Source organism: Amblyomma maculatum, chromosome 4 (genome assembly GCF_055883805.1).
Source record: "Amblyomma maculatum isolate TAMU_Amacu chromosome 4, ASM5588380v1, whole genome shotgun sequence".
In the NCBI taxonomy this organism is placed as follows: domain Eukaryota; kingdom Metazoa; phylum Arthropoda; class Arachnida; order Ixodida; family Ixodidae; genus Amblyomma; species Amblyomma maculatum.
Genome location: NC_139347.1, coordinates 96,550,785 through 96,572,649, shown reverse-complemented (window position 1 = coordinate 96,572,649; position 21,865 = coordinate 96,550,785). Strand labels below are relative to the sequence as shown.

The following is a 21,865-nucleotide window of genomic DNA, read 5'->3' as shown; positions in this document are numbered from 1 at the left end:
AGGCGAATATCGAGGATCGGGCCCCAGGTGTAGGGATGTGACGTAAAAACGACAGCCATTTTCGTCTTCGTCTTCAGCTGCGCAACATCGAGTAAGAAATGGTCTGGTGTGAAGTCCTTGTTTTGCCCCGTGTTTTTCCATCGTTGGACGGCAACTCTTACACTGTTGGCGGCGATGAGTACGGTATGATTACTGCCGGACGTGGTATTTGCGCTGGTCGTCGAATCGACGGTGAAACTCGTGCCTCTGGTGAAACCGCCTGCGATAAGCCTTGTCCTTGCCCCACCGCCAGGCCCGTGAAGTTCGAACCGTGGTCCAAGCGGCGGTCCATGTGCCGGAACCATGGCGCTGTTCCTTGTGTCATATTGATGATCGCGCAGCCCCTTTGAAGGGTGCACGAACTGTGGCAGCTAAAATTCGAGTGACGCAGTTGACTCATCAAGTGCCGTCATCCGATGCTATGAGCCAGACATGCCAAAAGCGGGACAGCCGCCCGTGTGACCTGGTCGCTGCGAACAATGCCGCTAAGAATGACTGTCTGAACACTTTCAAGTGTGCCTACCGCTGTCCAATAGTTGCCCGCGGCAACACCGACGAACGCTTGCTGACTGGTAGGTCCAGAACGCGTCAAGATTGTAGCCCTCGAAAGCGGTCTGCCGCCGACCGTGGAACGGCGCAAGGACTGACAATGTGTATTGACAAGCCTAACGACCAACTGCGGGTTGCTTCCAGCCCCGAGAAAGTAGCTGACACCGTCAAGATGCCACCGAAACCGAAGAACCGTCGGCGTCGGCGCACCAGGCCGCTACGTCCTGCGCCGGCTGCCGTCGCCGCCAAGTCGGCGACGACCGTCCCGCCAGCTGCTGCTGGCATTTGCATCTCGCGGTCTCCCACGAACAAAGAGTTTATTTTTCACGTAGAGGCTCCTTCGGCTTGCCCGCTGAAAAAGGACGCAAAGAAAGTACAGGCTGAAGCGCAATCTGCGACGTCGTCTTCACCGCCCTACGTCAACTCGGCCATTGCGTTCATTTTGGGTGGCAACGAAGACTTGAGCGACACCGACAGTGACTGGGACGATGCCGACGACAGTAATTGTGTAGGAACGCCTGAATTTCCGCTCGACGTTCTCGTGGTGCCTCTGCTGAACAGTTTTCTTTCAGTGTCTGTTCTGGCTGACTCGTGTCCCACTGCTCAACGTCGTAACGGCGATCAGGTGGACGGACGCTTACCCGTTTCGACGTTCGTGAAAGACGCCAACAAGAAGTGGAATCGGATCTACGACGAGGATGTCGGCAAGCCACCTCGTACAACAAAGGTAATAAGCAAGCGCTAGTCTCGCGATAGCACTGAGCACGCCAAGCACCACTATTGCGAAGCGCGGTCGAGAGAGAGCTGGCCACAGCGCCCCTGAGGCCATCTTGATAAATTGCGTGCTTCAGCTTGGAGTGAAGGAGAGGGTTTCGTTTTCCTTTCTTTTTTTGTTTTCGCCCTCGTTTTATGGGCCATTCCCGCCGACTTCGCATATGCCAGCACCTGACGGTTGTTTTATTGCCATTGAGATTGGAGATAGCGGCATATGTTGCCGCGGTGACGTGATGTGGCGGCTGTAACAGCTGTTTTCATTTCTAGTTCTGAAGTGCTGGCATTGCCGCACCACTTCGGATAAGCGATATCTGCGCTTATAGTGGGATGCATTTGTCGCTTACTTCAGTGATGCTCGGTGGAAATAATTGGGGCCACTGAACTATTCATTTATGACTTGTGTGTGGTTGATGGTTCAGTGGTTAGCAAGACATGGCAGCATTATATAAGATTTGGGATCCAGTGGCGAATGGATCATGGCGCACTTATGCAACAGGAAGTGACCAATCACTTTGGTGACATAATGTAATGTGTGTGTGCACTACCGAATGACAGCCCTCCCTCTGAGCGTCAAAACTTAGTAAGAAAATGGAGCAGGGTGGGGAGGTATCTGTCAATGAATTGCTGCTTGTTTAGTTGAATGATATTGAGTATTGATCCATCAAGCACTCCTGTCATCAGTGCAGCAGAAGGCCCAGAAGTTGTGCTCATGTTTTTTTGGGAGGCCACCACAGTGTGGACAAGGGCCAGCTGAAAAATTGCTGCTGTGGGAGAATATTAATTGGGTCATCCGAAGTCGATAGGCTTCTTGTTGACAGCAAAAATTTGAAGTGTATATGAAGGCTATCAAGAAGGATAAGAAGATTAAAAAGCAGTTTGATGACAGCTCTATCTCTACACATGCCTGGAATGTCGAAATCAGTGTAACGATGAGCAAATGGACAATGCATGAAAGTATATTTAAAGGAATTGGCTTCCACAAGCTTTAGCAAAGTATACAGGCTGTAGTTATCAGTAGGTGTGTTTCTGCCTGGCCATGAGGAATATCTAATGTGCCTGTTAGAGTGACAATGGTAAATGACAAAATGAATCCTAGCGCTCTCTGCACAAAGTTGATGCCAACAAGCTGCAACCTCCTATGCAGCTGAAAAAACAGTATTTCAACTTAATAAAAGCTATTTGTACTGTGGTGTTACATTGTCGTGAAATTGCACCTCTACCAGTCATTTGTTGAGCGCAGGTCAAGATTCACTAGAAAAAGTGGGCAGTGCACATGGTATTGGGATACAAGGCTCTTCTGGCCATTTGTACTGTAGCTAATACCTCTGTCACACTAGCAGATTTAATTTCATTCGGTTTCTTTCAGTGCTACACAGTAAAATATAATGTCATTCACAAATGGTGGCAATTACAATCAGCTATAAAAAAATACTACACTTAAGGAACATCAGTGCACATAAAAGGCGTTTGAAATCACTGTGTAACATTTTAAAGCTGATCAAAACATTTCTGTCTGATAATTCTAGCTAAGAACTTTTGGCTGTGCTGTATCACTCTAGCCATAAAAATCCAAGCAAAGTATAGAGTCACTCAAAAATTCGGTAAATGCAAACAGACAATATGACTGAACACAGTGGAGCGCGGATACGCAGTGCAGAGATGCACGGAGACACATAGAGCATGCAATTGACGTCCAAACTATGAGGCGCTCAGTCACAACTTTAAATAGTTTTGAGATAAACATACGGGGAGATGCGGCCACCAAGGAACACACAGCCCAAAATGATTGCGAGTCGCTGTCATGACTGTACCACAGCTGTGATCGAGAGTAATGCCGTACTGTGAGAACCTGCAGTGCAAATAATTTTACACCTCAATTAACAGGTTTTAAAACAATACTCTAAAAATATAATTTTTAAATTTCACTGTGAGCAGAATATGTTGTTGCATTACTTGTTTATGCTGCGTATCTGGTGTCAAGAGTACACATTTGGTTTGCGATCGAATGCGAATGAGTTCCCCAAACTCATTCGGTGAAGAATGTCATTTGAATCTAATGACATTGCTCGTGTGACAAGGGTACAAGAAGCCGTATTAAGAGGAATTCCTGGGATGCTTACCGCGGCCTTTCTAGCCAGTGCTTCAGTCCTGAAAACACTGGACGGATACCAAAGAAATGGCTCAACATCTCTAAGGCTGCGCAAAAGTGCCATTCCTGCGACTCGGGGACAAAAGTGCACAGGCTGAGGCTAATGCTTGATGTGCATGGAAATGACTCTAGTTCCTTCACCTTGTGTGGATGAGACAGAAGACCGACAGAATCCACTGTTATCACATTTGGCTTTCCATCTATTTTCTGCCTACTATTATTAAATGGTGTGCCTGTATTTTGCAGACATGCTTCGCTAGCATTGCCATTGCTGCCCCATACGAAGTGGCAAATGCACTTGTAGAAAGAAAAATGCTGGTAGGAGGCTCGGGCAGTGCAATATTTGGGTCCAGGTAAATTTATCAGGCTTTCGGGTAGGACCGTTACATGTGCCATTAGTTCAGTGCAATAAAGACCACGAGAAGGGGTTTCAGATGAGCTCCAGCTGATGGCTCTATTGCAGGAACCTCAGTCGGGCTTGCTGTTACAGTATTGTCAACATTGAACTTTTGTTTTGTTGTGCAGTAGAACCTCGTTCTCAGAAAGTGGACTCGTATAAATAGGAGCTCTGAATAGAGCCATGTGTGCATGTGTCTTTGCCGAACACCTTCCACCAGATGGGCTTTAATTATGTTACGGTGCAGGGAAGTCTGAATCGAGCTTCTTTGTTGCTAACACTTGGAAGAGTTAGCAGCCAGGTGCAGGGAAGCACATGGCAACACCTAACTCTTTAGTGGAGAAAAATAGGACCGCGAATGCGCAACAAAACTGTTTGTTACAAGAGGCGCAGCTATGTTGGGCTGCAGGAAACTTGTGCTGCGCCATGATGTGGCAATTACATGGTCTGCTCATTCATCCTGACCTTCCCTAATAGTTTTCTCAATTATGTACTTTTGGGAGCACTGACATCTCAGCCCAGGAGCCCAGTCTTTTTCTGTGTTTTAAATTGTATGGGCATTATTAAGGTTCTAAAGAAAGAATCGAGGTCGAAATGATATTACAAAACCAACTGAAATGGGCATTTCTCAACATTATCCAGCTTTACGCAGAAAAATGTGTGCAGAATTGCACTTTTTTGTAGAACTGTAATCTGACTGTAGTAGTACATTGGTGCAGTGCAATTTTTCAAAAACCCTCTTTCTCATTGTCGGACATGTATCTCACTGTCAGACTGCTGCTACAATAGTCTAAAGAATGGTAAGCTGTACTGCAGTGCGAATAATATTTTGGTCATCTGGTGGGAAGCTGCCAGGTTGTTTAAGTGTATTGTAAATTTATGTTCTTTAGATTTGAAATGACTTTTATATCCTTGGCCTTAGTGTACTGACTGCATGTGCCAGCATTTGATGCAAGAGCTTGACAAAGAAAGTTTACAGAGCATGTTAGCATACTTTTAAACTTCTGCCACTGCTATTGTTAGAAAAATAGTGCTGCTGCTGACAGGTTTTACATAAGTTACTAATGATCACCAGTTACTTGCTTACATTTTACTCTAAAGATATTGAGATGCTATATGCTCAGTGCTGGCTGCAAGACACTTAAGCAACAAAGTTTTGATACATCTATTTTAACCTATATAGGTAAGCTAGATGGCTGGTTATTTTTGTCCCTCTGGGACATACCTTTGCACTTTTTTTGTTTGCCTCATACCCATTGAGCTGGTGCAGAAGCCTAGCGATGATAGCTGTGCATGGCATAGATTCTTGTTGAATACAAATGCCCCAGATAGCATTGTTTTTATTCGTATTTCTGGAGGGACAAAATTGCGACAGTGATTTCATAAGCTTTCATCTTGTTGTCTTTAGGTGAACTTTCCCTTGGGCGATGGGCTAGTGCAAGTCCATTGTGCTGACGACCTAGAACGCAAAGGACCTTGGGAACAAATTGCTGTCGACCGCCGTCGGTTCCAGTCACGCATTGATTCCGTGGAGCGTGTTTTGGCACCAGTGCTTTCTCCAGACCATCGACGGAATGTGTACGAGAAGATATATGCTTCAGCCACCACTGAATAGACTGCTGCTCAAGATCTGTGCACTTTTTAGAAGACAAAATTCATCATCATGCTGCAAGCTGCATCTGCACTTCAGTGTGGACTCTCTCCATGACATACTTGCAGAATCCCATATTTCTGAAAACAATTTTCTCCATGTGATGAATGCAGGTTTTGTGTCTTTCTTAACTGCAGCTGTGAGAGCAGCTTGCATTTGTATTGCCTAGTCTTTGGGTGCACGCAGACTGTTGAGAAGCAAATCTATTCCCTCAGGCTTTCCGAAGTGTTCTGTGACTCAGCTGGACGTTAAATTGCACAGGCTGCGGAACTGACTGTGGAGTATGTTATGATGTAACAGTTTAAATGTACAAATACCTTTCTTTTCTTCTTTTTCATTGTTTGTGAGGTTGGCTTTGCTTGCTGCTGCAAACAGTCTGTGCTGTTGAGATTTGGACGTTCGCTCGCATTTTCTGACAAACTTTGGACTGGTGTTCTCACGGCAGCTTGTAGAACAGGTGCTGGAAAGGTGGTGGAAACGTAGTTGGCCAAGTAAGGGTTTCTGGTCCAAACTTGACAGACTGCACATGCATGCTATATTTGTGTGGCCCTAGGAATCTGAACTAACAGAAAAACAGATTGGCACTCAGGAGAATAGACTTGACGTAGTTGGTACATAAGAGTAGATACACAACGCAAAATGAACAGGACGAAGTGCCTTGCCCCCGTGTTTCGTCCTGTTTATTTTGAGCAGTGTATCAACTCTTATCAGATTGGCACTTTTATGACCAGCTGAGCAAAAAGATGCATGGGTAATTGAAGCGATGCTGGACTAAGCATAAAATTACTCTGGACTAAGCATTCCAGTCACTGCCCAAGCTGAACTATCTAGCTTGTTTCAGGGTGTATGTTCAAAGCCCATATACACTTCTGTCCAGAGCAGTTATTACTACAAGCTGGGCTTCTCCAATTTTTGCTGCAGCAAGCTTTTGTATCTGACAATGCACTCTGCTGTTGCAAGAGATGCAGTACACTTCACTTTTATGCCTTTGGTTCCTGTAACATTCTTCTATTGTTTGAAGGATATTCAGAGATGTAAACTGTGTTATGCTATTCTGGTGTCCTGTAGTCTTTCACTTTGCATTGCTATCGTCAAGACATGCAAGGAAGACACTGTCCCACTTTATTCTCATTTCATGGTTGTGCAAGTCCAATTCGACCAACTTAGCTAGTGTTTGTTTTTCATATTTGCATTCTAAATTGTAACCATTACTTGCATACTGGCAGCATTGCCTCAGACGCTTGTTTGACGGGTCTTCCCGTCAATAAGTAAAGTCTTCGACTAGGGGCCTTCGACTGTGTAGGTTTTTTTGCGTGTGAAGGAGGTTGCAGTGAGCGCTAGTAAGGGTGCTTGATGTTTATGCAGTGGGCTCTATTCTAATGTGTACTCGGGCTCTGGTACGTCATGGTTACTCACTGCAGTATTACGTCTTGCCTTGCACGTGGTGCTTTACCTTATTAGAGGTTAAGCGGTGAAGCCTAAAACAACTTCGCACATTGTATTGATCACTGGTAAGTGTAATTGTAATTAATTTCGAAGCCCACGTGTTGCAAGGGTGTAGGGTGGGGGAATGCAATCTCTTTACTGCTGTTTACTTGGTTACATGAGGCATTTGAAAGTTTTGACTGGGAAGATGGTACACTAATTTATGAATTCTTTTTTTTTTGCTGTTGGTATTCTCTGCAGAGTAATTTGTGGGTGACACGCCACGTGCTTGCTTGAGGATCTAAGCAGAGAACATTATTAGGCTTAAAATTGGCATAAGAAAATGTCCAACAGGATGGAAGGAACAGTAATCTTTGGTAGATAGCATAGTTTTGAAAGCACTAATGCACCTACGTAGGAGGGAGAGAGAGAAAACTTTATATAATGCAAAAAAGAAAACCTAGAGCTCCCGTGGTTGGGTCCTCAGTCCAGGACTCCTGCGGCCTTTCCTGCCCTGCTGGCCCGTTCAATCAGCCAAAGCTGGTCTTTCGACTCCGAACTGGACAGCGCAGCCTCCCACTGCTCAGGCGTGGCGTTGTGAATTATCGGCACTGCATCTGTTTTCTGGCAGGCCCATTTGATATAATAAATTGTCTGTTTCTGTCCACACCAGGGACAGAAACCTACGTAAGACAGCTCATGACAAGGCTATTAAAAGGAAGTTTATAGCAGTCTTTTTTTTTTTTTTCCTTGGGTGAGGGTAAATGCAATTGATGTATTTGATTCTAATTTCCAATGAATGGCCTAGTTAGCCACTATTTGTTATGTGGATGGAAATGAGTGCAAAGCCCAGGCTTTCGGCATGGTAATTCTCGCCTCTGCGTGTATGTCGCCTGTCTAGCAGTTATATACGAGTAATATCTGAAGCGTTGCGCCATCTCCTCCCACAAACTTCCATGCTACGTCTTAGAAGTGGCCTGCACCACAAAGCAACTGCTACACACATGGCTAGATTGTCAGATTGGACATAGATGGAAATTCTTTTCTTGCAAGAAAAACCATCAAAGCCCACATGTCCTTGATAGCTCGAGGCCACTTCGGTGCACTATATTTTTGAGAGCAAGTAAATGCAGGGATTTTTGGTCGCAGCATGTGAGCCCCATTCATACTTCTACCATGAAAACTGAGAAGCAGTTCGGTAACAGTGGTAGGTCCAACCCTTCAGAACCATTGTTCATTCAGCGTAACAGCAGCACTTGTGTAAACGAGAACTGGCAATGTCCACCTTGTACTCTCAGGCCAGCATGAAACACAGTGCTATAAGTCCACATTTCTTTTCTACGTTCAGCTTTAGTGTACAGCTAGCCTAATTCAGGTTGGTGCGTAACAGCTGGCAAAGTTGAGTTCGAAAATCTGTTTTCAAAGGAATGTCTCGTTGCACCATAGAAAAATACTGAATACACATGTTCACATTTAATTTGAGCCCAAATAGTACTGTCATGCCCCCATTGATATGAGCCTAGAATGGACTAGTTTTAACTAGCGAAAATTTTATTCACTGTATAAACTGGTGTTAACATCCCTTTAATATAGATCCGCTGTCAGGACAGTTCAAAGGGCAAAAATGTACCAAGCCCATCGGGGTCTGTGTTTTGTCGCATTAATATGGTCTGCAACGCGAGAACAGAACTCTGCCTACTCAAACCAGATGTTCCCTTTACTGTTTTTAGTTCCTAGGATGGATATTAAGGTGAGGAGGAAACAACCTGCACCTCTGGTGTACTGTGCGATAGAGATAGAGACAGTGCAAAAGTGTAGGCGATTGAGTAATGTCTGTTTTTCAGTTCCATGTGTTTATTTTAAAGGTGCCTTGTTAGAGCATCATTAACTTACACATATTGCATGAGTAGCTCAAAAATAGTTCCACACAGCTTATGCTATGCTCGAACCAGCAGCGATCAACTGTGTACAGATAAGTTCTGGTTTGTGGGATTTTAAAAAGTATTCAGTCTTCCAACTGCACTAAATGTTTGGATAGCACTTGGGATGATATACTAGAGCTCTCAAAATTACTCCACACTAGCATGCACGAAAATAGACTAACCACATGTGCACTTTTTTTTTTTTTTTGTCCAGAATTTGTTATTGTGGATGATTCACTTTAAGGGCAGTTTTATTTGGGAATCAAAGTGTTCAGTGTCCATAATAATGAGGCATGACTACAGGCCTAGCGCATTTCTACTTACATCAAATAAAAGCTGAGTGGCAGAAATGTACCTTAAGCTGGCTTGTCCCAAGAAGGCAATGTAAAAAGAAACCGTGAAAAGATTATGTCCCAATCTAAGCTATTTATTGCACTGATAAGGCACCAAATATGTTTGTTGTTGCAAAAAGTTTTATTTGCTTACAAATAATGGTACAAAATGAAAATATCTTCCAAGAAAATGCCAAAGGATGCAAATGTATAAACTTTGTGCTGATGACATTGTGTTCGCAGGATGTCAAGCAACTGAGACTAGGTTGACGAGTTTAGCATGTAAGACTAGCTACGAAGTGGGTAACAAAGGCTGCTTTTCTTAGGACTAACAATCTTAGCAAATGAGAAGCATGCACTCAAATCTCTACACTGCACTTATATAAGGAGTTTGGGTAAGTAGCAATCTGTCGATGTGCAATGGTTGAATGCACACATGGCTTGCTTTATGGCAAAGAAGAAAGGTGTGGAGTGGCTGCAGTGTCCACAATAAAACAAAAGACCGCCTCTATTTTAAATGCAGATTAGTTGGCAACGCTCTGTTCTTGGTCAGTTTGCTGCTGTGGAATGTCAAAGATCGCTAAGTTAGAAAAGTGTTTCAGTTTAGACCAGCAGTGCCTGCTACAAATGTTAACCTCGCTGCAGGTTAAGTGCTTTCTTGAAGGTACTTTAGGACTTGTTATTTTGTTCTAGTGCAAAGCACCTGACAAGCACAAACTTTTTCTCAACACTTTCAAAATGGCCCATCCTTCAGTATGTTCCAATGCTGTGCCAATTTTTAAAAACTTTGCCTTCATGTTCTGCAGCCACATCTATCGCCAACCAATAGCTTCTTGTTTGGACAGGAAAGGTGCCATCATATGGTCGCAGTTCCAGTATTGTATTAAAGGTTTTGCTGGGGGCACTTCTCAATGCCACGGAACTGTAGTAGGATACAACTCTAGAACAAAGTGGTAAATGCCCCTCAAAGATGGCCTACAGTCAATGGAACTGACGCATTCTCATCATAGGGTGTGGCAGACAAAAGGAGAGATTAACTGCAATGGATGGATAAGGGCTGTCCAATGCCTGCCCTCAGTAAGAAGCAAGACTCAATACAGGATAAGGCATTCAATGTCATGGTCCTTGAATAAATTAAAATGTGGTAAATTAAGTGCCACACGTTTCGCATATTAAGTTGCATTTCCCAAACGTTCACTCACCAAAGGTTAATGGCAGTAATAGACTCCAAAGAAGCTGACCTTACAGTTAAGCTTCTGCACACAGACATCACTATATTAAAAAAGCATGTTTAGCTCTGCTTAACATCCAATGGCACAGTAGCAAAATTCCCAAAAATTTCGCATAGCTAATGTTCAAGACTTCATTGCGCCTCTCTTGGATGGCCATCTCTACGAATCATTGGCCCGAAACAAGGCAAAGCTTTCACAAAAGAAGCAACTGACAGTTGCATTTACTATGACTGGTTAACAAGTGTTGGCTGGTGGATGAAGTGTAGAAAGCTTCATAGCAGCAGCAGAAGGTTTGAATGTACAGAAAACTTTAAAAAATCTAAATGCTTCATTAAAGCAAAGCTAAATGGAGGAACAAATGATTGCACAGAACAAGACCGGTCTTGAAAATCCCCATGCTCAACAAAAAAAAGCAGTCAGTACTTAGCATAACTTTCAAAACAATGAAAAACGGCGGGGCTTGTTGCGCAGATCTCGGGACAGTCAGGTATTCACAAACAGAGAGGGCCAAGTCAAAACAGGCCTTGGACGAAGTTGAGCAGCAGTGCCGTTGAGATGAGAGACCAGACGTAAACTCTTGGTGACATGTTCTCGGCAAACGTTCTTGAATGCTTCAATATGTATGTGAGGAACTTGTTCTTGGACCTCACACGGGGCGAGTCCTGCAAAGCACAAACAGCACACAGCTTGGTATCCTGCTTCCTACACTGTCACACACAACCTGCTCAAGTGGTACATACAACAAGTATACCAGTCAGCTTGAAATAAAATGCAGTTCTGAAATGAGTGTAAACCCTACATGACTACGCCACATTTTGTTACATTTTGTGCACAAATAACAAATAATCTTACAATACACCTAGCTGCTGCATTCACCTTAACTAGAAGCTCGTTAAATATCAAACGGTTAATATCAGTCTTTAGATTTTTCAGAGCGCCATTCTCGTCACCACTAATGCACAAAGAATCTTTGGGCTATGCAAGGTTGAAAATGAATCCATGTGGCCAGAAGAAGTGCTAGTCATGCCATTAGCATGGGTGTCGCATGCTTCGCTTGCGGTGCCAAATTGAGAGCATCGAGCAGGAAGGAAGCATGCGACAAGTGTGCTGTGCTATGGCACGGATGTCTGTAGGTGTGGCTAGTGTGCTACGCACTATTACTTTACTTTCCACCAAATGTGAACTCTGGATTCCTTGTGCTGCATGGTAACAAGAATGGCATTTTTGAAAACTCAAATTGATATGAATATTGATAATGGTGGGCTACAAACCTCTCAGTGAGACCAACTGTAAGAGTTAATAAAGAGATAACTATTCATTATCAGTTAACCAGCCTACTAGCCAAGATTCTTTGCTATACTCCAGTGTATCATCATCAGCCAGACTATACCCACTGCAGGGCGAAGGACTCTCCCATACTCCTCATATTAACCCGCTCCTGTGTTAGCTGTATCCACTTGACACCTGTAAACTTCTTAACCTCATTTGTTCATCTAACTTTCTGCTGACCCCTGCTACGTTTTCCTTCCCTTGGAATCCAGCTTATTACCCTTAGCGACCATCAGCTATACTCTCTTTACACTAAATTTACTGCCCATGCCCATTTCTTCTTGAATTCCACTAGAATGTCTTCAAATCCGTGTTATTTCTCTGTCCCACTCTGCACGCTTCCTATCTCTTAACGTTATCCTTATCATTTTTCTTTCCATAACCCTCTGCGTTGTCCTCAACTTAAGTAGAACCCTTCGTTAGCCTTCCGATGCACATCACCAGCAGTAATGCCGCTCTTCTGACCAATTATGCCTATTTTGAAACTTTTCTGATTGTTTGAGGTGAAACACCCTGCAGAGCCTACACCTCAGCTCACCATGAAGTGTAGTAGTACATGAGGCATACATGAGGAAGAGAAAAGGTGCAGTAGACACTACAGGCCATGTATGCTTCCGATATGTGCAGTAAGAAGGTGTGGCTTATGGGGTTTAATGTCCCAAAGCAACTCAAGACCATGAGAAATACCATCGTGGAGGACTGCAGAAATTTCAACCACCTGGGCTTCTTTAATGTGTACTGACACCGCACAGCACACAGACGCCACTCCGTTTCGCCTCCATCTAAACGCAGCGGCCGGCGGTCGGGATCGAACCCGGGTATTCCGGCATAGTAGTTGGGCGTCTTAACCACTGCACCACCGCGGCGGAGCAAATTAACTGAAAGCTAGAATTATCAAACAGCCTTGAAATAACTGAAAAAAAAAATAATAATAATAATAATTCGGATCACAGTAATTTTATAACACATGTACGATAGTTGTCTGCATCTGAGATTAAACCGAAGCATGGACTTAAGATATCTTTTCCTGGTTTCGTTGAGTGCTTCATTTCGGACACACCTGGGAGAGGGCCCTCTTCACAAAACGGCCCCATCACGTTTTTTAAGGGTGCTTCACTGCACAGTCCACGCGGTCAAGCACTGCAGTGATGCGCGCAGTGCAGGGAAGCTGCAGTGAGTTTGAAAACTTTAAGCGTACTAGGAAATTTCTGATTATGAATTGAATAACAAACATATTTCATTCATATTCGAAATTTCATATAGTTCGTCTCGACTTGTACCCCTGTGGACAAAAGTAAACGGAGCGCGCTATTCGCTTCTAAAATTTTTCACGCGTTGCATAACTGAAACTGGCAGTCGTATTATGTACGAATCGGTAGTAGATGCCAGTGCCGTTTTACTTAAAGATTGTTTTCTCGTCTTCAGTGCACGAGGCGTGTTTTTAATTTGAACGGAAAAGCGTGCTCCGTTTACTAATGTCCGCACCTGTACGCTGCTCTCCCACTCACCATGGGGATGCCATTTTCTCGGAGGAAATCCCTGAGGAAAGGTTGCTCTTTGTGGACAGGGGGCAGGTACTCCCTCGGGCTGCCACGATGCCACCAGGGACCGCCGTAGGGCCTGTAACGCAAGCCACCATCTTTAGCTCTCCCTGGGCACGAGACGCAGCAGCATTAATGGGGAGCTCCTGCTTGTTGGCTCCCCTTGCAAATCCTTTTTCGCGTACATGCACTTCGCTATATGCCAAGTTACTAATCCCTTGATTTGTTCCTCTAACATCTCGCACATACTCTTTAGCATATAGTGAATGTAAAGGGCCAACCGAGAGAAACGAAGCCCTGCTTAACCAAGAATAGTGAATGTGCCTCTGTAACCTATGGGTAAGTGTGTCTGGCTCAGAATACAAGGGTTCTGGAAGGCCTAGTTCTGATTTCACCCTCTCATCTCACCCTCACTATCCCTTTATTTCAGCCACCCCAGTTCAGGTACTTCAGATAGCAGATACCGGGGCTGGCAAACACCTTTTCCTTCCTTTTAAACGTATGATAAAAGAAAAATAATCACATACTCCCATCTGAAAAGAGAGGTCCAAATTGACATGTCATGAAGTAGCCCATCTCCTGTGGGAAAGGGACAAAAGCCCATCAACTTCCCTTGCCTGCTTAGCATTCGTTGTAGAGCCACAAAATGCTGTCCGCGAGTATACCACCAGGCAGTGCCAGCCACTATCACCTGCCAGAGCCTTGCCCCCCCCCCCCCACCCCCCCCACCCCCCCCCCCCACCCCTCCTTCGTAATTTTTCAATCACAACACCGCCACGAGTTTTTTTAGAGATGGGGCTCTTACTGCTCTCGCATTAAAATGATGGTGAAAAGAAGAACCACGCAGGTAGCTAAGCTCATGCACCCGCAAAAACAGACTGCGTTGCGGCAATTTGACCAGAGTAGGTTAAGCCTTACACAATCTTCACTTCAAGTCACGTCAGATTTACTTGTACCAGTGTGCATGCAAGCAGAGAACTACATAGCAGCACAGAAAAATAAAAAATAAATAAAAGATGTGAACGTGGGAGGAGAGATATTTAATGCTTCTTATCACAGCAATATAATTTTTTTGCATGGACTCGAAGCATGAAAGGTTTCAGTAACCGGTAAACTATTAATATAAGAGGTAATTAAAAATAATAACTTAATGCTCTTAACGCAACAGCTAAAATTGCTACACAAGAGACAATTACTGGACCTTAAACACAATTTATAAAGTCGGAAGCACTCTCCTTGTTAAGACACTCTTAGTGACATTTCAGTACAGGATTACAGCCAAGTGGTTGAAACACAGCTTAAATATTATCTTATTAGTATTCCAAAACAAATGAATTGTAAAGCATTTGTAGTTTATAGGCTCCCAAAACCGTGCAATTTGCATGTTAAGTAACATTCAAAAAGAAAAACCATCCTTCAATGTTCTTTGAAGGCAGAGTTATGCCACAATTGGCACCACCTGAGAAACGTGGTGAATTAGGAAACTGCTGATCAAATTACAGTGGGCTCTTGTTAACTGAAACCGAACTTCTGCACAATTTTGAACACAGTTTCTGTTCCCTCCAAGGTCAAATTATTTCGAGTTGACTTTATAAGCTTTTTAAGCTGTTTTTTTTTTGTTTTCAAATGACCCCATTTTCTCCTCCAAGCACTAGATGCTCATGAAACTGTGGCTTCCAACCAGTCCTCGCCCACCAACGTCCCTGAAACACTAGATAAGCACAGGCAGGTTGATCAGAAAGTGCAACAATATGCTTTACAGGCAGTATCAACAGTTATCCCAGAGTGCGCCTTGATGTATGTGCTTGCTGGGAAAAAAAAAAAAAGGATGCAATAGACTGTTTCTACAGTAATTGCCACTAGCACGGGACAGGTTGTAAGCTGTTTTCAGTACCTGTGCTACTACTGCTACACACTGACGAGCAGCTTTACTACTCCTTTACGCACACTTCGGTATAGTTACAATCACTCCACCGTACAGTCCAGAAATTCGACCTAAGAAAATCATATATGTAGATGCCTGTCGCATCCACTGAGACATGTCAGGCAGTCCTCTCACCTGTCCATATCCATCTTGGTGTACCAGTACTTGTACAGGACACCACGTATGTACTTCGGTGGGCGGCGAGTGAATGGGTATCGCTCCACGTTCAGCAGCCGACGCACTGCAGCAAATTCATGCAGTGCAAAATAAGGGGACACAAACGGCAGAGTAAACACGGCTTAGTAACACTGTATGCGATACTGGCCTCTAGTGTACAGATGAGCCTGCTTATAATGACCCCAGTTATAATGAACACTTGCGTATTACAAAAGAGGGTGGTACTGCCATCAAAATATGCTTTATTGCAATGGGTGAGACACCAAGAACGAGCGACAATAACCACAAAACCCCCCACCAGAAAAAATGAAAAGGCAACATAGCAGGCTACAGTTGTGCCTCCGTGCAACAAAACTCCAAGTAGCGGATTCCACTGAAGCATGTGTATTTGAAATCTCCAAGTAACGAATGTGTTGCAGCCAATGGCCTTAATACAAGAAGCTCACTGTGCCAACTGTTTCTAATCCAGTGCTAAGACACTGAAAATTTGGCAACAAGCTACTGCAGTTGATACAATACGCTGTGCTCCAGCATCGATGCCTTCATTTTTGGAACGTGGCACTACAATAGTTAGTGCTCAAAATCAGTGAAAAATAAGAAGACAAAGAAAGAAGAAACGAGGCGAGCAGTGTGCACCTATTGCTGCTGCCACACAATTGCTCGTGAGATTCCAGCAGCAATAGCTCTCTACTGCGTCGGTAGCAGGGATAGCGGACAGCACCAGCGACACAATGCAGAGGCTATGTTCCCCAGGCAATGTTGGCAGGCAGACAAGAGCCAGAACTTATGTGAAGAAACAGGCGCCTCTGTGCCTCTACGGCTGGCGGCGATGCGAGTGCTTGCGCTCTTCTAGACTGGTCATAGCGCCTCGGGCAGCCCTCGACACCTTTGCTACCCCAACTCTCACTTTCCCCTCCTAGCTGCGTTGTACGAGCTGCGACGAAGGTGGCAACAGCTGCTGCCACGTTTGGAGCGCCATCAGCGCAATCTCAAACGGACTCACCACATTTATCATTCTGACTAACGGGTGTGTACGGTAAATGTTTTCAAGGCAATTTCCCATCCATTTATTTATTTTGGTTTACGTTCTGCATTGTCCTTATTGGTTTTCACACGAAAATTGCATATAATAAAAACCTGAATGAGAAGAAGTGCAGAGTATAAAAATTTTATTATAACCAGGTTTAACTATATCTCCATGCGCAACAGTTCTTTCATTGCAGAACTATAATTTGCTGCCTTTCAATTGACTATAGGGTCCTCTCAAACTGCACTGCACCCCTAAAGAGGTTTCCACTAGGAAACCTCTTTATACCAAAAGGAAACCAAAATAAATAAATGTATGGGAAATTGTATATCTATATACAATGCCAAGAGCATCAATTGTAAAAAGACAAGAAGTCCTGGTGCTGACTGCCCACAACAGCTCCCCAGCCTAATAACAACACAGACCACATAATACTGATACGGCAAAATTTATCAATAACCTTTTTAATAAGAGGAAGCTGAGCCATCTTTCCTGCAAATCCACTACAGTCGACAACTGATTTTTCGGGCTCTCTAGGAAACGCGACAGCCAAACATTCAGGCAGTCCAAAAAATCAAATTTTCTAAAACAAATCACTTCACATAAACTTATGATTGCCAGTATGTGGAGGGAGAGGTTAGTAGCCCAGTCTGACCCTTGACGGTCTCGCAGCGCTATGTTCGCGGAGACAACTGGCGGCAACCGCCATTCGATGGCTGTACTGCCGTCGACACCTCGCGAGCGAACACGTGGCTTAGACGAAGTCCAGGCATGAATGTGAACCTCTGACTGCGAGTTAGCCGAGCTGTCGCGTTTTGAAAGTGTTTAACCGCATAGTCCTCATCTGCAATGCGGTGAAGTAGTACCTACGAAACGCGGCGGGACCGTGTTTGCAGCTACTACTTCGCCCTTTGTCAAGGACCCCGCATTTCCAGCCTAACATTTGCTTTGGATAATTCCATTTTTGACCCCCTTATAGCCTGGATTAATGACGTTCCATAATACATGTTATATGGAGGCTTGGCTATTGGTAGCGAGGCTGCAGAGAATGCGAGTGAAGTCCGAAAAATTGAACAATCAGTTGCGATGCGTCCGAAATTTCAGGAGCTGATATACATTAGTTGTATGGAGCATGTCGCAGTGCCACCAAAGATATGAATAATCAAACATGTCCGAAAAATCAGGTATCCAAATTTTCGGTCACCGGCGACTGTATTAGTTCCTTCGCCGCAGCATTTGCAAATGTTCCAGCACAGTCGAAAAAGAAGAAATCAAGAACCGGTCCACACAGGGACAGCTAGATGGAGTATACTCAGTCTTTCACACACCAATGAAACTCAGAAAGATTACCTGATGCATCATCGTTGAGCAGGCGGTAAACAAGGCTAACCAGCCACGGGTTCTGTCTGTAATCACTCAGGGCTGCAAACCACATCTGCCAGTCTAGCCGAGGCTGGTGCGGAACTGCAAGTGCAGAAAGAGCGGTTGCAAACGTGCACAACACTAAAATGGAGTTGCCTCCCGCTCACTTCAGTGGCAAATTATATTGTTGAGCAACAAGAAATTTTCCAGATTTTTATCAAAAGCACACCAAGAGCACGTGGAAAAAATTCCCTCCCTCCGAAAAGAATAGTTTGTAATCTCTGATCACAAGGAATATTATTTCTATACATTTTGTTATGGAAGAGAAAGATAAGCAAACAGAAAATAAGTATTGTAATGAGGGGTGTGTGAACAATCAAGATTTTGAATATGGATCAAATGTTTGCTATTCGGTTTATATTCAACTTGAGAAACTGAAAGTACAAAATTTCCTAAATAATCAGCAATGGTCAGTCAATAACTCATCCATGGCAAAGCCACAAAAACAGCACTGAGGTATCCTTTTTATTTTGTTCTCCATCAATTAACCATGTGACTGGTCACATTCGGACGTTGCAAGGCTTGGACATTGTGTGAGATTCATCACATCGCATACCACATGTGATAGGAACAAGGTAGAGCAAGTAAATACAAGAGTAAATATGATGTTAATATTGGAAAGTCGAAGACACTTTTCCCTTCACATTCATATTCACCTTGCATTTGAAAATGAGAAAGATGGGAAAGAACAGGCAACTGCAGATCTGTTGAAGGATGGTAGCGAAACCATTGTAGAAAAACTGCTACCTTGAATATGCAATGCCGCATGACCTTGAGGGTACTGGAATCTTGGATGGATGCTACCATTATCTTAACCCATAAGAAACGAGATTCAAAGGCTTGAAAAATTAGACTTGATCAGCTTACTGCCCGTTAACGATTACATAATTGATAATAGAATCTGGACAACCTTAGACTTGAATCAAAGGACCAGCAAGCTTTTGTAAAGGATAGATCATAATGCCAGGAATTGCTGCAGTATTGCTGCAAACCACCACCGGCATGCGGCCTTATCACTTTTCTTGTAATGTGCAGAATTAGCTAGATAATCTGTTTTCTTCAGCATTGTCTCCACCTCGTGACAATATCCACACCACTAGCCAAGTGATAGTAAAGCATATGAAAAAGTATTGGAAGATATCTTTAGTGGCTGATTAGCAACCATATTTCTCCATATAAAAAATATTAAAATCCCCATCGGGAAAGATTTTCAGTAGGGAGACATGGTCTCTCCAGTGCTATCCACCACCTGTTTATAAGAAGTATTCAAAGGCCTGGACTGGGAAAAGTTAGGGATAAGTGTTAATGAAGAATGTCTCAGTACTATTATGTTATTCACTTATGATGTTGCCTCTCTAACGAACTCGGGGGATGAATTGCAAAGAATGATTAGCGACTTAGGCAAAGCAGCATAGAAAACTGTTACGCAGCCTCTGAAAGGATCAGAAGTTTAGAGTAGGTAACAAGACACTATAAGTGGCAAAAGAATATATTCTTAGGACAGGTAGTGAACGCAGGTTCTGACCACAAAAGCAAAGAGGAACTAGAAGAATATGCTTTATGGCAAGCTTGCGTAACAAAAAACTAGAAAAATAAGAATGGGGTGGAGCACATATGGAAGGCAAACTTAGATTATGAATGGCCGTCGTTTACTAGAATCCCTCAAAGGAAAAGTGTATAGCAGCTGAATCTTACCAGTACTCACCTAGTAACATGGAAGCCAGGGAAAAAGTTTTATCTTAAGTTGGACAATGCAGTGAGCTATGGAAAGGAAAATGACTGGTGCAATGTCAGGAGGCAGAAAGCGAGTAGAGTGGGTCAGACAGCAAATGCAAGTTAATAACATTCTAGTCTAAATAAGAAGAAATGGGCACAGCACATATGTGAAGGCAAGATAACCAATGGTCGTTAAGGGTAACCGACTGGATTTCAAGAGAAGGCAAACGTAGGAGGGACGTCAGAAAGTTAGATCGGCAGATGAGATTGAGAAGTTGGCAGGGATTAGGTGGTTGCAGCTGGCACAGGGCCGGGCTAGTTGGAAGAATATGAGAGAGTCCTTTGCCCTCCAGTGGATGCAGTCAGGCTGATGATGAAGTTTAATACACACAACACAACATCTGGTGAGCACATAATATACTCACTAATGAATGGTGGCGAACGGTTCACGTCGCCAGGCTTGTACAGGAATGGCAGCTCCACCCAAGGGCCATTTGGGTCGTCACTTCCTTCCAGCACCAGCTCAGGCCGCCCTCCAACGCCCGTCATCCTGGCGAAGACATCGCATGACAAGCAGGGATCACATTACACATGCTTTGCCCTATTTTTTGATCATCTCAAAAATAAGGCAGGATAACCTAATGTAGTTAACTTGCAATAATTAAAAAAGAAGAAGGGCGCCAAATTATTTTGCAGTATATAGAGTTTGAATCACTGCAGACTAAATTATACATGTGACGTTGAAGGGATCAAAGTATCCAATTGAAGTAACTGGCAGTTTGGATCAAGTGAGTTCAATGCAACAAGAATCTGCTGACAATTTCTAAATACAGTAAAAGCTCGTTAATTCGGACTTCTAGGGAATGTAAGATATGTCCGAATTAACCGAATGATCGAGAGAAAAAAAAAAAAAAAAAAAAAAAAACATGCACGATTTTATCTCAATATACCTTTATTACTTATCACGGATGCTTGTCTGCTTTCCCGCAGAAACCCGCGCGGATACTATTTTCCTCAGTCCTTCCAGGTGCTCAGCAGCGCGCATGCCATCTGCAGTGCCCCAACAAAATTCCTCTAACACAATGAGGCCTCTGCTGCTTCCTTCACTGTGCGAGGGGGCCGAGGCTGCTCCTCCCGTAGCCCCTCTTCCTCCTCCGAATCTTCGCCGTGCAGTACGTCCCGGACAATTTCTTTCTCAGTTAGAGCCCGCAAAATTTTGCGGGCCCTCTTAAGGCCCGCAAGATTTCTACTTTGGTAGCCAAGTCCTTGGCCTCGTAGCTCTTCGGCCGTTTCGCCGGTGTTGCCATCGGGGGTGAGTGCGGTGATACCAGCACACAACAGAGAAGCAATGAGCCGCACTAAAGCGAGCAGTCTTCAATACAACAGCGTAGCGCACCGACAGCAGCAAAACGACAAAATGGCACCGCCAGTAACGTCGACTCGTGAAAAAACAAGAAAAAGCGCCCATCCAGCCACAAGTCGAGCCAAGTTGATTAATTGATGTCCAAGGCAATGCTGCTTTTGGGTATCGCTATTGCGCCGCGTTCGTCTTTTTTCGTTTTCGAGCCTCGGTAGCTGCCCAAAGTTGTCCGAATTATCCGTTGTGCGGTCAAATCCGTCCGAATTAACGAGAGTTTCGTCCCATAGACTCCTATACATAATTCTGGGGACCAGGCGCGAAGGTCGAATTATTCGATTTTCCAAATTAATGGGAGTCGAAGTAACGAGCTTTTACTGTATTCACCATTTGTGCTATACTGCTTGAAAAGATGGCTGGAGTTGCAAACGAGGTAAGCTGCTCTACAGCCATTTCATGTACATATTTATATATGGCAAAGAAAAACTTATTATTGTTGTTATATTTAAACTGACTAAAATAATGAATTATAAGCAGCCAAATATTTTTGCAACAGAAAGATCATTGTCTAGGTTTAGCCAATCCTACCACAAATTTGATAGAAATGCTGCCAGATAATTTTTTTGAAGAATTTGTAGATCAGTGGATGCACTTCCTTTTGTGTATCTAAATGCTGAAAACAATGATGACCAAGCATGACAGTGATCTCATGCTGGCAAAAATGAGGGACTAGAGACTAATGCGGCCCTTGCCGCCAAAGGGGCATTTACTGGTGTTTACCGCATACAAATTCCTTATGGCACATTATTAGACAATGTCATTGACAAGAGTACAAGCACCATGCACCTGGTAGGCGCCACCACTATAGATTGTAATGAAGCACCACTCCATAGTCGCTTTTG

The 21,865-nt window shown here is 43.8% G+C and overlaps 2 protein-coding genes across 2 annotated transcripts in view; one reads left to right on the top strand and one right to left on the bottom strand.

Moving 5' to 3' along the window:
* The first annotated feature begins 34 nt into the window (after positions 1-34).
* Positions 35-6,336, top strand: PPP1R15 (Protein phosphatase 1 regulatory subunit 15). The gene is made up of 2 exons (XM_084602230.1): positions 35-1,315; positions 5,317-6,336. The coding sequence occupies exons 1-2, from the start codon at positions 461-463 to the stop codon at positions 5,521-5,523; spliced, it is 1,062 nt and encodes a 353-aa protein (XP_084458356.1). The 5' UTR covers positions 35-460; the 3' UTR covers positions 5,524-6,336.
* A 3,025-nt stretch (positions 6,337-9,361) lies between these two features.
* Positions 9,362-21,865, bottom strand: part of LOC146191717 (lipase maturation factor 2-like) — a 29,745-nt gene continuing 17,241 nt past the window's right edge. The window contains exons 11-15 of the mRNA XM_084602229.1: positions 20,032-20,156; positions 17,819-17,932; positions 15,400-15,505; positions 13,308-13,419; positions 9,362-11,132 (exon numbers count right to left, since the gene is read on the bottom strand). Coding sequence (XP_084458355.1) covers positions 10,983-11,132; positions 13,308-13,419; positions 15,400-15,505; positions 17,819-17,932; positions 20,032-20,156 — 607 coding nt within the window. The 3' untranslated portion in view covers positions 9,362-10,982. The remainder of the gene's footprint in view (positions 11,133-13,307; positions 13,420-15,399; positions 15,506-17,818; positions 17,933-20,031; positions 20,157-21,865) is intronic.